This window comes from Gnatocerus cornutus, chromosome 1 (genome assembly GCF_029298725.1).
Source record: "Gnatocerus cornutus isolate USDA-ARS CGAHR chromosome 1, icGnaCorn1.1, whole genome shotgun sequence".
Lineage (NCBI taxonomy): Eukaryota > Metazoa > Arthropoda > Insecta > Coleoptera > Tenebrionidae > Gnatocerus > Gnatocerus cornutus.
In genome coordinates this window covers 13,390,792-13,404,066 of record NC_142233.1, presented here as the reverse complement: position 1 = coordinate 13,404,066, position 13,275 = coordinate 13,390,792, and the positions used below count along the sequence as shown (strand labels likewise).

The window sequence follows — 13,275 nt, the reverse complement described above, 5'->3', positions numbered from 1 at the left end:
TTTTGGTACTTTTTCTTCCATGTGTCGTTTATTCTATCTATTCTATAACTTTTTTTAGTTTCTTTTTTACTTAATTACTTTTTTACATCATATGTTTTCGCCTTTTTTTTGTTTAGAGATTCTTTGACAATTTGTTATACATTTGTTGAACTTTTTTTTGCACATGTTTAAATAATCTTTTAAATATTTGTTAAAGTAAAATTAAAAAAAAATGTTGATTTTTAAAGATTTGTCACCGTTTTTGTGGAAATGTCTTCTTTTTTCTGCTCAAAGATTCTCTGGTGATTTCTTGTAAGCACATTTTTTGAAAAATCTTAAAATATTATTTAAAGAGAAATTCTGTTTAAGATTTCAATACAAATGTTCCAGGGAAGCTTTCCACGTGATTTTCAGAAATTTCTTGGGCATTCTTTATCGATTCTGTGAAGACTTTTCCTGTCTCTCGTTTAGAAATTCTGCAAAGATTTGTTTGGTAAATTTGCTGAAAATTTTTTGAATATGTTTTAGATATTTTTTTACATATTCTTATGACAAAATTTTTTATAGAAATTTTTTTGTAGGAATTGTACAGAAAAGCTTTCCACATATTTATTAGTATTTTTTTAGAGATTTATTTAGAGATTCTTGGATGTTTCCGTGAAGATTTCCTCTTTTTTTGTTTAGACATTTTCTGTAGACTTCTGTTGCATATTTGTTAAAAATATTTTAATATTTTATTAAATATTAATTCTACAGTGTCTTTTAAGACAAATTTTTACATTAAGAAATCTAACCGAAATTCTTTATGATTTGTTTATAGAAATGTTTAAAGGAAGCTTTTTTCGTATTCATAATAATTTTTTTAAAGATTTTGGAAGCATTTGGGCGTTTTCTATAAGAGATTCTTTGAAGATTTTCTGTGGATTTGTTAAAAATTTTTTTGAGAATCTTTTAGAAATTTTTCTGTAAACTTTTTAGAGATAAATTCTGCATATTCTTTAAAGAGTTTAAATGTGAATGTTTTAACGAACCTGTTTGAAATATTTGATTGATAGTTTCGAAGATATTGAGCCATAAAAATTTTGCAAGCAAAAATTCCTTTTTTGAATTTTGAACCGCTATAACTCACTTATTTGTTGCCGTCTATCGATTTTGAACTCGGATTTGGAATCTGCGTAAAATTCTGCGTAAAATAAGCTCTTACAACTCAAGTTTTCTCCAAAAATAAGCGAGATAGTGACCATAGAAATTTGATATACCTACTTTTAGTCATAAAATTTGTTTTCGACCAACTCAAATCTAAGAACGAATTCTAAACTAAAAATGTTTTGCCTTTTTAGTGAGTTATAAAAATTTGGACATAATAGATATTTTTTAGAACTTACTGTTTCAGACACAAAATAAACAGATTTACGATTTTTTAAAGCCCTGTAATTTCTTTATTCTTAATGCAATTTTAGCGAGAATTGTAGAAATAGTTAATCTTGACTGTCTTATTAAAAGTGCCAATTTAAAAAAAATGCGTTAAAAATCAAAAATTTTAGAAATTTTTAATTGAAGAACAGCGAAAAATTCATAAACAATTTTCAACATCTTGTAATTTCGTCATTTTTTGTGTTAAAACGAAAAAATTTATGCACGTTTTAGCCTTTTTTTATTCCAGTAAGACCTACAAGTTACAAACATTTAGCAATAATATATAATTTTTTCGAAATTTTTGTTTTAGCCATGAAAAAAAGATTTACGAATTTTTAAGAATTGTGTAGTTTCTTTATTTTTAATGCAATTTTAACAAAAGTTGTAGAAAAAATTACTCTTGACTGTCAATTTAGAAAAATATATAGTAAAAATCAGAAATTTTAGAAATATTTGTTGGAGAACTGAGAAAATCTTTTTCAAATTTTTTCAACGTTTTGTAACTTTTTTATTTTTGGTGTTACAAGAAAGAAATTGTTTCACATTGTAACTTTTGTTTATAATAGTTAGACTACTGATTTACAAAAATTTAGACAAAATATATAATTTTTTTGAAATTTTCGTTTTAGAAACTAAAAAACTATTCACAATTTTTTAAGGCCCAGTAATTTGAGTATTCTTGATGTAATTTTAATGAAAATTGCAGAAATAATTACTTTTGACAGTCTTATTACAAGCGCCAATTTAGAAGAATTTACACCAAGTATCAGAAATTTTAGAAATTTTTTTTGGAAAACTAAGAGAACATTTTTCAAAAATTTTCAACACTATAATTCTTTCATTTTTTGGTGTTACAACAAGGAAATTTATGCACGTTGTATTTACATTTAATCTTTTGTAGTAAAACCATTAATTTACAAAAATTTAGACAAAATAGATATTTTTTTTGCAAATTGTTTTTGAAACTATTTTTATTATTTTTTTCAAAATTTCTTCTGATTTGATTTTATGTAGATTTATTACAGATGGTTTAAAAAATAATTAATCACACATTCTTCAAAAATTAAAAAAAAGGGGTTTGACAGATTTTTTTAGAGATTTCTTGAAAATTTCACTTTTTAAACAGTTTTTTGTGGGTAAATTCTTGTTATCAAAAGCATTTTTACATAGAATGCAAAAATAAAGTTTTTTCACTACCGGTTTAAGAATATGTCATGTCGTTTACTTGCACACTGTGAAATTAAATTTCTCTTCAACAAGTGGATTAAAAAGTGTATTTTGGGTTGCCTACACTACGCTAAATATTTAGTGGCGACGGAAACAAACCTCAACTTTTCTGGCGTCCGCTTTCTAATGTTCCTCCCTCGATCCTTCGGAGCTCGGGAAATAATAACGCTCGAGCCAAAAACATGTCTTCACTCCTTTGGTATATAATTACTATTAATTGAGTTGTATGATAATGCCTATCGGGCAAAATGCCTGCTTCGGGCGTGTGCCTTATTGCCTTCCGGGCATTATCATCCTAGATACATTAATAACAAACAATAATATAAATAATAATAATAAATAAGTAAAAATATGAGCCTATAACTAGTTAATTTGGGACGACCTTTCTCATGCGATAACGATTATGCTGGATAACAACATTTCACTGGAAGCCAAATTATCTATTAAGTAGGAAAAGTTTTGTTTATCATTCTAGCACCGCTTTTACCACATTAGTTGATTTTATTCACTTGTAAACATTTCATTTCTTAATAGCTTAAAAATATTGACACACCTCTGTCAACAAAACCTGATCTGATTTGATTATTTTAACAGTACAAACTTCATTCTAAATTCCAATAATTGCATAAATTTAGTGCCATTCACATGTAATTGTAACACACTTATAGCAAGTGATTGTCACATTTTCTATATCTCAATGCCATTGCGCAAAATGTCTAATTACTAATTAGTTAATACTTCTCTAGTGTCTGTTTATGTTTGTGCTAATTCATTGACACTTCCCAGGGTTTATTCAGTTAACACATCTAAGAGCAATTTTCATTTTCTGAAAATACGATTTCTTTTAACCAAAACCAAACATTTTTTTTAATTGGCCTCGTTTCGAGAACCAGCGAAATAAAATCATTGATTTTTTGGCCGCTGCACAAGTAGGTTTACAACGACTTTCTTAAAATGTTCTTAAGCATGTAAACACTGAAAAATCAATAATGCAATATGAGCATACTTGCATATTGATCATGTGGAGCGTTTATTGCAGGATGCCAAAAGAGGAGAAAATCGTTAAGTTTATGGACGTGCATATTTAAAATGGGAAAAATAATGAATTTAATTACGGTGGAGGTGCACATTTTTTCCAAATTTAAAACAAAATACAAGAGGGAACCTACTTTCGCAATTCTCTCATATCCTCAGCGTAAATTAACAGTATCACTTTACAGTTCGCGGGTTCAATCGGTGGAGTGTATTGTGCAGCGGTGTTTTGTTTATTGTTTAAACAAATAAATTGTTTTTTCGAAATTTTGGATGCTGCAATTTTAAGGTAGGCAAAATTAAACTAAAATTTTTTTAGTAAAATTTTATGTTCGCTAATTGCACTAGTCAACGAATTTCGGAAAAACATTGTATAGAAAAAAATGTAAACGATTTCTTGATTGAGTGCGTTTTACTTTATCAGGTCCGGATTATGAGATATTTTCGAAAAATGATTCGTTCAGGTGTTACGGTACAAAAATTTATTTTCTTTCCGTTTTTTTTTTGAAAATTGGTAAAATTATAAAATTGTTTTGAAAAGCCAATTTAATAAAATTTTAATGACTTATAAACCTCATTGCTAGGGTTAGTTCTTTTCATAATATTTAAAAAAAAAAGATGTTTTCAAAAAACGCCGTTTTTATTGATTTTCATACAATTTTGCATCTAACTCAAGAATTATTATATAGATTTTTTATTGTAGTGCATCATTAAACAGACTGATTTCTATTGTTAGCCCTTATCGCTTAGAAGTTACAAAATAACAAACAAATTAAATTAAAATTTTGTAATTTTTTGACAATTTTATTAAAAAATAAATGTTATTACTCAAAAAAATCGTAATTTCTAGACACTTATTAAGTTTTCAAGTGACTTTAATGCTAACACAGGTCAGAATAATATATTTTAGATAAAGAGTTCTTAATACAGGGTGATTTTTAAAAAACGGCAGGCGTTGTAGCATTTTTATTTATTTATTTTTATTTGGGCGATATTCAACTTTCTTATTTTAAATTGGCACCTATATTTTTTTTTCAAAGTTTGGAAGATATTAATTTTCTTGATTCAGAAATGTGTAGTATGTTCTACTTTTACAAAAATATTTAAAAAAAAATATCAAAAATGAAAAAAATAGGCAATAAAAGTTAATAAAATCTAGGTGCATAGTGTCAATTGTGCAAAGAACAAAACGGAATGGCATTTCAACAGTATTTTAATTAAATTAGGTAGACGTTTTTTCTGATTTGTAATTGTTATTGTCTTTTGTTATTAATAATTTTAAAAGAAATTGCCAAAAAAATGTAGGCAATATAAGTTAATAAAATCTAGGTGCGTACTGTCAAATAAAACAAACCGTTATTGTAATGTCAAAAAGCTGCAAATAACAGAAAGGATTGGCAATCTTTTTTGAAATTATTGATAACAAAAGACAATAATAATTACAAATAAAAAAAACCATTTACTTAATTTAATTAAAATACTGTTGAAACGCCATCCCGATTTTTTCATTGCACAATTGACACCATGCACTTAGATTTTATTAACTTTTATTTCTTATTTTTCTCAATTTTAATATTTTTTTGTTTTAAAAGTAGAACATATTACACATTTCTGAATCAAGAAAATTAATATTTTCCAAATTATGCAAAAAGAAATATGGGTGCCAATTTAAAATAAGAAAGTTGAATATCGCCCAAAAGATACTAAGACATTCAGAAAAATTCTAAATTTATCAGTTTATAGTAAATTGAAAACCATTTAATTTGTTTTTTAATTTTTGAAATCGGAAATTACATGGTTTAAAAAGAATGGGTTGGAATTTTCTGGAAAACATAATCGAAACTATTAAACACTCGCCAATCTTTGGGAAAGTTATCACAAAATGAAGCTATTTATCAAAATCATTGATATCATTGAAAATCAATTTTTGCATTTTCTCTTATTTTTTTTCCGGACAATTTGGTAGATAAATTACGAAAATTTTATTTAGGACTAAAACATTATCAAAATTTATCTGAAAACGTCTTCAAATTTATTTAAAATATTAAAAAAATAAGTTTTTAACAGATGCTGCCTAGGTAATTTTGATTTATGATCTTTTATTAAAATGATTAAAAAACGCGAGATTTATTAAAAAACTACAAATTTGTGGCCTTCAACAACTTCAAAATCTTCGAAAATTTACAAAACCTGAATTTTTTCTTTCTTTTTTCCGCCATTTTTTCAGAATTAAGAGGCAATTCTACTTTATAAATAAAATGATTTTTACTTGCAGCTCTAAATCTGGATAATGGACTCGGACCCTGTTCATGAAGGTAAAAATTATTTTTTTTTGGGTTTGACTAATTTTCAACTTTATTACTTCTGCTAATTGAATTTCCAGAAAAATTTAGCGCCAACGACTTCGTGCAACGCCTCCTCGAGGAAGGAACTAAATGTTCTTGTGATGAAACGGTGCCGTCGTTTGAAAATACCAGTAATTTGCCAGAATTTTATGACGAAAACACATTCAGAAGGTTGGTATGTTCACATAAAATAATATAAAATTTGCGTTAAATTATATGTACGGTCGTAAAATCTTTGTAAATAAATTACTTTGGGATTGCAAAAGTTAAATCTATAAGTTAGTGTCATTAAATGTAAGTAGGTGAATATCTATTTGAATGGCATATTTGCAGTTTGTTCACTTGTATTTTTATATTTTCTTATTACTTTACATTTTAAAACAAGTTGTAGAATGATTTATATTCCAGCACGAGTTCGAAATTGGGACACGAGTGCTGGAATTGGTCTCTGCAACTTATTTTTTAAAGTGCGGCTTTGATTTTAAATTCTTTTTAAAAAATTTTACTAGCATCCAAGCTCGCATACAAATTTCATTCTTAAACAGTGACTGTTTGTTCTGACACTACAAATCGTGCTGGAAATAGTCATTCTATTCAAAAAAGTCAGTAAAAGTCGTTTAAGAATGAAGAAAATTATTTAGTAGAATAACGTCATTCTAATGTTTTTTTGTCTGCATTGGTTTTCATTTTCTACTCTTCTCATTTTTTTTTCGTTCACTTTTGGCTTTTTACACATTTTTTTATTCTTGTATATTCGGGAAAACTTGCCATGTATATACAGGATGATGAAAAAAGACGCCCATGCAATCTATCATGTTGCCTGAACCCGAAATTGAAAACCAAAACGAAATTTGTGCTTTTTAACTAAGATAAAAGCTTTTTTTTATGAACGATTAAACTCTGTTTAGATAAACTTTTTATAACAATTTCATCGTTAGACATCATATTTTTAGTTAATGATATTCTGTATTAATAAAACGACAAAAAGTGCTAAAAAACAAGTTTCTTAAACTTTTAAAAGTACCATTTCTTAGCTTTGTAGAAAATTTTTCAATTTTGCAAAATTATAAAGCCTCTTAGTAGTTGCAAAATAAAATACGACTAATTCAACATTAGCAAGTTATATTAAACCGAGAAATTATTTTCTTTTTTTTTCTTTTTTTATTTATAACTCTGTTATTCTACTTGTTGTTTTTTCTTGAAGCTTGTTTAGCATGTTGACAACAATTTGCTAAATTTGCGTTTTTCACTCTTTTAACAAAAGATCATTTCTTAACTGCCTAAAATTTAAAAATCTGAAATCTTTGATTATATTAATCTCGAAACTTTTGTTTAATTGTTATTTCATATCATTTAGACGTTATCAATTTTATGATTTTTACTTTTTTCTTTCTGTATTTTTTTATTTTTCTTTTCATAATAGTTTTTTTATTGTCCCTTGATTTTCTCATTACAGTTTTAACATCACTTAAACTAAAATTTGCAGTCTAAATTCATTTCTTTAGATACTTTAAATCTTTTGTGAAAACCTCCTTTTTGGATTTTTTTAGATTTTGTATGTTCTCTAGACACATTTTTTTTAATTCTTTGAATTAAAATTTATAAAATTGTCATGTATTTGAAAATTTTCGAATTTTTAAAGTTTACTTACAGATCACTTACAGGAAGGTAAATATTTAAGATTCAAAAATATACCAAATTTTTGAATTCTCTGATACAAAAAATTTTTACATTTTAAACCAAAATAATTTTCGTTAAATAAAAACATTACAAACGCATTATTAGCAGAAAATAGTGAGTTTTTTCAGTATTGTATTTATTCAATCAGAGCAATTTTTTTATTCGATTCAAAATTTTGTATTTTTTTTTCTTTTTGCTGTATTTATGCTACGTACAATCTTCTAGATTACTTAGATTTTTTTAATCTGCATACATATTTTTATTTTTCTATCCACAACTGCTTAAGTACATTTTTAGTGTCTAGTTTTTGAGGTGTAACGAGTTAATGAGTCAAAATCAATATTTTGTATTTTTTTAATTTTTTAAATGGTTTTCCCACTTTGTAGATTTAACAAAGCTATTTTGGCATTCGCTTTAAACACGAATAGCTGAAAAAAACTCATTTTATAAAACCAGTTTTTTAATATACCGTATTATTTTAGTTTGTCCAGAATTATAAATATTTTTGGTGCTCAAATTTGTTCTTAGATTCTCTTGGACATTTAGACTTCTTAAATAAAAGTAGTGATTCTAACTTGTCGATTCTAATAGATTCTAATACATAATATATATTAGTTATTCTCAATTTTTGAAACTTATGTTCAAATTTATACAGGGTGATTTTTTTAAAACGGCAGGCGTTGTAGAATTTTTATTTATGAACCGATTTCAAAAATTTAAAAAACAACTTAATTGGTTTTTAATTTCCTATAAACTGATGATTTTAAAAGTTTTCTAAATGTCTTAGTATCTTTTGGGCGATACTCAACTTTCTTATTTTAAATTGGAACCCATATTTTTTTTTTCATAATTTGGAAGATATTAATTTTCTTGATTCAGAAATGTGTAATATGTTCTACTTTTACAAAAAATATTTAAAAAAAAAATATCAAAAATGAAAAAATTTAGGCAATAAAAGTTAATAAAATCTAGGTGCGTGGTGTCAAATAACACAATATCGTTATTGTAATGTCAAAAAGCAGCAAATAACAGATAGAACAAGTTTTCTTTCAACAAGATGGGGCTACACCTTACAATGCACAATGCGTTTTTTGTAGGTGTCAATTGTGCAATAAAAAAACGGGATGGCGTTTCAACAGTATTTTAATTAAATTATGTAGTTGTTTTTTCTGATTTGTAATTATTATTGTCTTTTGTTATTAATAATTTAAAAAAAAAATGCCAATGCTTTCTGTTATTTGCTGCTTTTTGATATTACAATAACGGCATTCTTCTATTTGACGCCATGCACTTAGATTTTATTAACTTTTATTGCTTATTTTTTTTCAATTTTGATAATTTTTTTAAAAATATTTTTTGTTAAAAGTAGAACATATTACACATTTCTGAATTAAGAAAATTAATATCTTCCAAATTATGAAAAAAAAAATATGGGTTCCAATTTAAAATAAGAAAGTTGAGTATCGCCCAAAAGATACTAAGACATTTAGAAAAATTTTAAAATTATCAGTTTATAGTAAATTAAAAACCATTTAATTTGTATTTTAAATTTTTAAAATCGGTTCATAAATAAAAATTCTACAACGCCTGCCGTTTTAAAAAAATCACCCTGTAGATCAAAATTCTTTACACCGTGTTTCAAAATGATTTTGTGCCGCTCACATTTTACTGTGTTTGAACTTTGAACTTCTGTCAATAGTGTCACTTGTCAAACGTCAAAATAGCTAATAGGAAAAGAATTTAAACAACAAACAGAAAAACTAAGCAGAGGGAGAGCCAGTTTTATCTCTTCAGAGATCCTGTTGCCGTAGATTAGTACCTGATTAATAAATTTTTGAAAAGTATTTTGAGGTTATGTAACCAAGGTTCCTATGATTATCTTCGTAAAGCGGCATTTTTAAATTTGTACGTAAAATTATAGGCGACTAGATAAAAATCATTTTGAAACATGCTGAATTTTGTAAATCTTTTTTCTTCTGTTATTTCCAACTTCTTATACAGTTCTGGTTTATTTTTATGTACTTATAGGTATTCATAAAAATTTAACTTTTTTTGATCTTTTAGTTAAGAAAGTCTTCTACTTCCTCCATTAATTTTTTTGTTCTTTTTCTCTTCAGTTTTCCAACATTTAATGGCGACGTGGAATGCACATAATTTTTTTTTCTTTTTTTATTTTTGTTCTACTTTCACTTATATCTTCGCAATTTTTTTTCAATCCCATTTTTGTTCTTTTTTAGTTTTTGATCATTCTTTCTTATTTGACCTAACGTTTTGTTTTTTTTTCAGGGGCCAAAAATTCTTCAATGACAACATATTCGCCCTCCTCTACAGCAAATTTTTGGGTCTCCTCTCCGTCCTGGCCATTCCTTCAGTCGTACGCATGTTGGTTTTTACCAACAAATCTGGTTCACCACTAGCGGCATACAGGAGGTACCTTTCTACAGTCTTCCACATGTGTATTTGGTACCAAAGTGACTTCACTCCAGATTCCACGTAAAATTAATTAAAATACTCAATGTTTATTCGTTTGATCAAACTATAAAATTTTAGGCTGTGGAAATCGCTGTCAGAAGTCAAAAAAAAGCACAACTTTGTCAGTAAGAGCTGCTTTAAAGAAGGATTGGGACGAATCACCCAGAAAGACATGGCAGTAACCCAGTTTGGCTTCATGGGATACGCTATAATTCGACGCAAAGAAATCGGCCTCCACCATGTGGACGAGGAAGATCTCAAAGCCTTTGTTCACCTGTGGAGAGTCGTAGGTTACGTCCTCGGACTTGAAAATAGGTACGATACGATTCACACTACCAATTTTCACTATTCACAATTTTTTTTGTAGATTTAACATCTGCAGGGAGTCTCTGGAGGAAACCAGTCAGATTTGTACTTTACTAGCTGAAGAACTCCTTAAACCAGAGATAGAAAAAAAAGATAAAGATTTCATTAACATGGCGACTTATCTTTCGGATGGAATGTGGTCCATGAATCCGACTCTTAATGCGAAAATTTATTTAAATATCGTATATAAATTATTACAACGATCAAATGATATTAAAGAGAGGAGATATTTGATAGAGATAAACTTTTTTCAGAGCGTGCTGTTGAATTACATACTTTTAGTCATATGGGCAATGCAGTTTGCTATTGTTAAGAATTTTTTCAATTATATCCAACATCTTGCGTTGTGGCTGATGAAGGTTTGTCCATTTTTGGCGTATTATCAATTTGGGTATTCAAGTTCTCATGTGAAGATGTTGACGAGTAGCAAATCGATAATAAAGTTATGAAAAATTGTAAATTCTTCGCGTTACAAAAGACACTTTCTATTGAGAAACAATCAATTTAACAATACAAGAATTGTACTTAGATACAATACAGAGTGCGTGATTTTAAGTAGTCCATTTATTGTGTTTTAATGGATTATTAATTTACATAAATGTATTTAAATATTTAATACTAGAAAGTCTTTCAGGACAATTATAATTGTACAAAAATATGTAATTATTATGCTTATGAAGAGTGTCAATAGGCAACGTAAATTAAGATAAAAATCTGTAGATAAAATTAAACTAGACTAACAAAATTTTGATTCTTTTCTTATATTATAACTTTTCCAAAAGTATTTATTACGATTTGTAAGTGTAATAAGTACATTGAACACGTCTTCTTTATTCCACACTCGTTGCTATAGCAACTAGTTACAAATGAGCATATTTCGCTGAGCAATGTGCAAAATACATACAAACAGTATTTCTGTTGGAAGAATAATCGAAGATGTGCAATCGTAAAAAAAGTATAGTATAAAACTCGTATAAAATGTCTATTTTCTCTTTGCTTGAATTACCGCTGCCTAATCCTACTTACAGTTGTTTCAATGTAAATAACTATTTATTTTAAAGTCATTTAAAAAAATTAATCTGTGAGTCCTATTCTGATAAAAGATTCTAATATAAATTTGAAAATCTAAATAAATGTAAAAAAAATAAAAATTTATTGAAATATCTCAATTTAGAAAAACCTGAAAATTTTATGAGAATCAAATATCGAGAAAAATCCAAAAGAATAGAGGAATTAAAGAAAACTAACGTTTTCTGGAGAATGGAAGAATAGAGAAAAATCTAAGCATTCGGAAAAATCTTAAAATATATGAAAGTAAAAGAGAAATTCGTAGGGAAATCTATAAAACAAAAATTTTAAGGAAATTTAAAAAAGTTTGCACATATGCAAGGTAGATCATTTTGAGAAAATACGGAGACAATCTGTAGAAATTGTAAAAAGAATCTAAGATCAATTTGAAAACCATTGAAAAACATAAGAAAATGAATAGAGAATTTAGAAGCGCTAAACAAAATCAAAGAATATAAAAAAATGACACTATAAATCAAATTCAAGAACAAAGTAAATAGAACTCTAGAAAAAACTCTAAACATACTCAAAATTATCTAAAAATCATTTCTACAGAATTGATGCATTTCTAAAGAAAATCAACATTACATCCAAAAGAATGTAGAAAGATTTAAGAAAAAAATGCAGAAAATATAAAAGAATTGGAGAGAATCTACAGAAATAAGAGAGAATATAAAGATAATCTAAAACCAACTAGAGACTCTAAAAAAATCTAAAAAAATCTGAAAATAAAATATAGAACGTCTTGATAGAATTTGAGCATAATTAACACAAAAAGAATTAAAAAAAAAGAAGAATCTAAATAAAATTCAGTAATAATCCTGCAGTATTGAAACAAGAAAATATAGAGATAATTTAGAAAATCTATACAGATATAAATTATACGAGTAAAATATTAAAAATAATGTGACACTAAGATGCATCTAATATCTAAAATTAAAAATATCTAAAAGAATTATAAAATATGAAATCTTGAATTCTTGAAGTTATTAGAGAAAATTAAGTATCTAAAACAATTAAAACAAAACAAAAAATATACAGGTGTCCCAGAACTCGTAATCTAAAGAAAAATGGCTTATGAAGTCAACAATTCTAAACCAAAATTTCGAAACAAAAATTTTCTAGCTCAAAAAATAATCAAGTTAAGACAAAAAAAGGATAGCCAATCCGGAAGCTGAATAGAATTTGAAAATCGGTAACTATGGACACATACTATCGTCCATTGGTCAGACTTTCGTTGCCTAGGAAATTGGGATGGTTTTCTACTCCACCTCTAGAATAAGCTTTCGTCATTGGTTGTTAATTTTTTATCCTTCATCGAATACTATTAAACTTAATAAATTTTTGTTTTGAAATTTAACATCTGTATTGCTGCCGGTACCCTTCCTTGCTCTGTGAGTCATGAGTTTTCGGACACCTGTGTATAAAACGTAATAATCTAGAAAACTCGAATTCATGAATATAAAATAAAATTCATACAAATACATACAAAGGTCACTGATTTATGAGAAGTCTTTAAAAAAACAAAGAAAAACCAAAAAAAGTCTGGAAAATTAATGGAGAATTAGGGAAAATTTAGAGAAAATCTAGGAAATATAAAAAAAACTCTTAAAAAACGTCAAAATTTAAAGTGAATTGAAACAGACGCCGGAGAATCTAAAAAATATATAAAAATAATTTCAAGAAAACC

At 26.8% G+C, this 13,275-nt stretch overlaps 1 protein-coding gene across 2 annotated transcripts; it reads left to right on the top strand.

The window, feature by feature from the left end:
* The first annotated feature begins 3,796 nt into the window (after positions 1 to 3,796).
* Positions 3,797 to 11,561, top strand: LOC148180400 (uncharacterized). Of its 2 annotated transcripts, none has more exons than XM_088038405.1 (6): positions 3,797 to 3,943; positions 5,930 to 5,969; positions 6,038 to 6,174; positions 9,966 to 10,172; positions 10,230 to 10,466; positions 10,519 to 11,561. In XM_088038405.1, the coding sequence occupies exons 2-6, from the start codon at positions 5,964 to 5,966 to the stop codon at positions 10,964 to 10,966; spliced, it is 1,035 nt and encodes a 344-aa protein (XP_087894531.1). In that variant the 5' UTR covers positions 3,797 to 3,943; positions 5,930 to 5,963; the 3' UTR covers positions 10,967 to 11,561. The 2 variants fall into 2 exon arrangements, with proteins under 2 accessions (XP_087894531.1, XP_087894522.1); XM_088038396.1 differs by having other exon boundaries at positions 3,801 to 3,943; positions 6,038 to 6,170.
* The last annotated feature ends 1,714 nt before the right edge of the window (positions 11,562 to 13,275 follow it).

Coding starts and splice junctions, on each gene's coding strand:
- LOC148180400 (XM_088038396.1), top strand. CDS start 5,945: ATGGACTCGGACCCTGTTCATGAAG. Junction 6,171..9,965: donor GACGAAAACACATTCAGAAG/GTTGGTATGTTC, acceptor TTTTTTTTTCAG/GGGCCAAAAATTCTTCAATG. Junction 10,173..10,229: donor GACTTCACTCCAGATTCCAC/GTAAAATTAATT, acceptor ATAAAATTTTAG/GCTGTGGAAATCGCTGTCAG.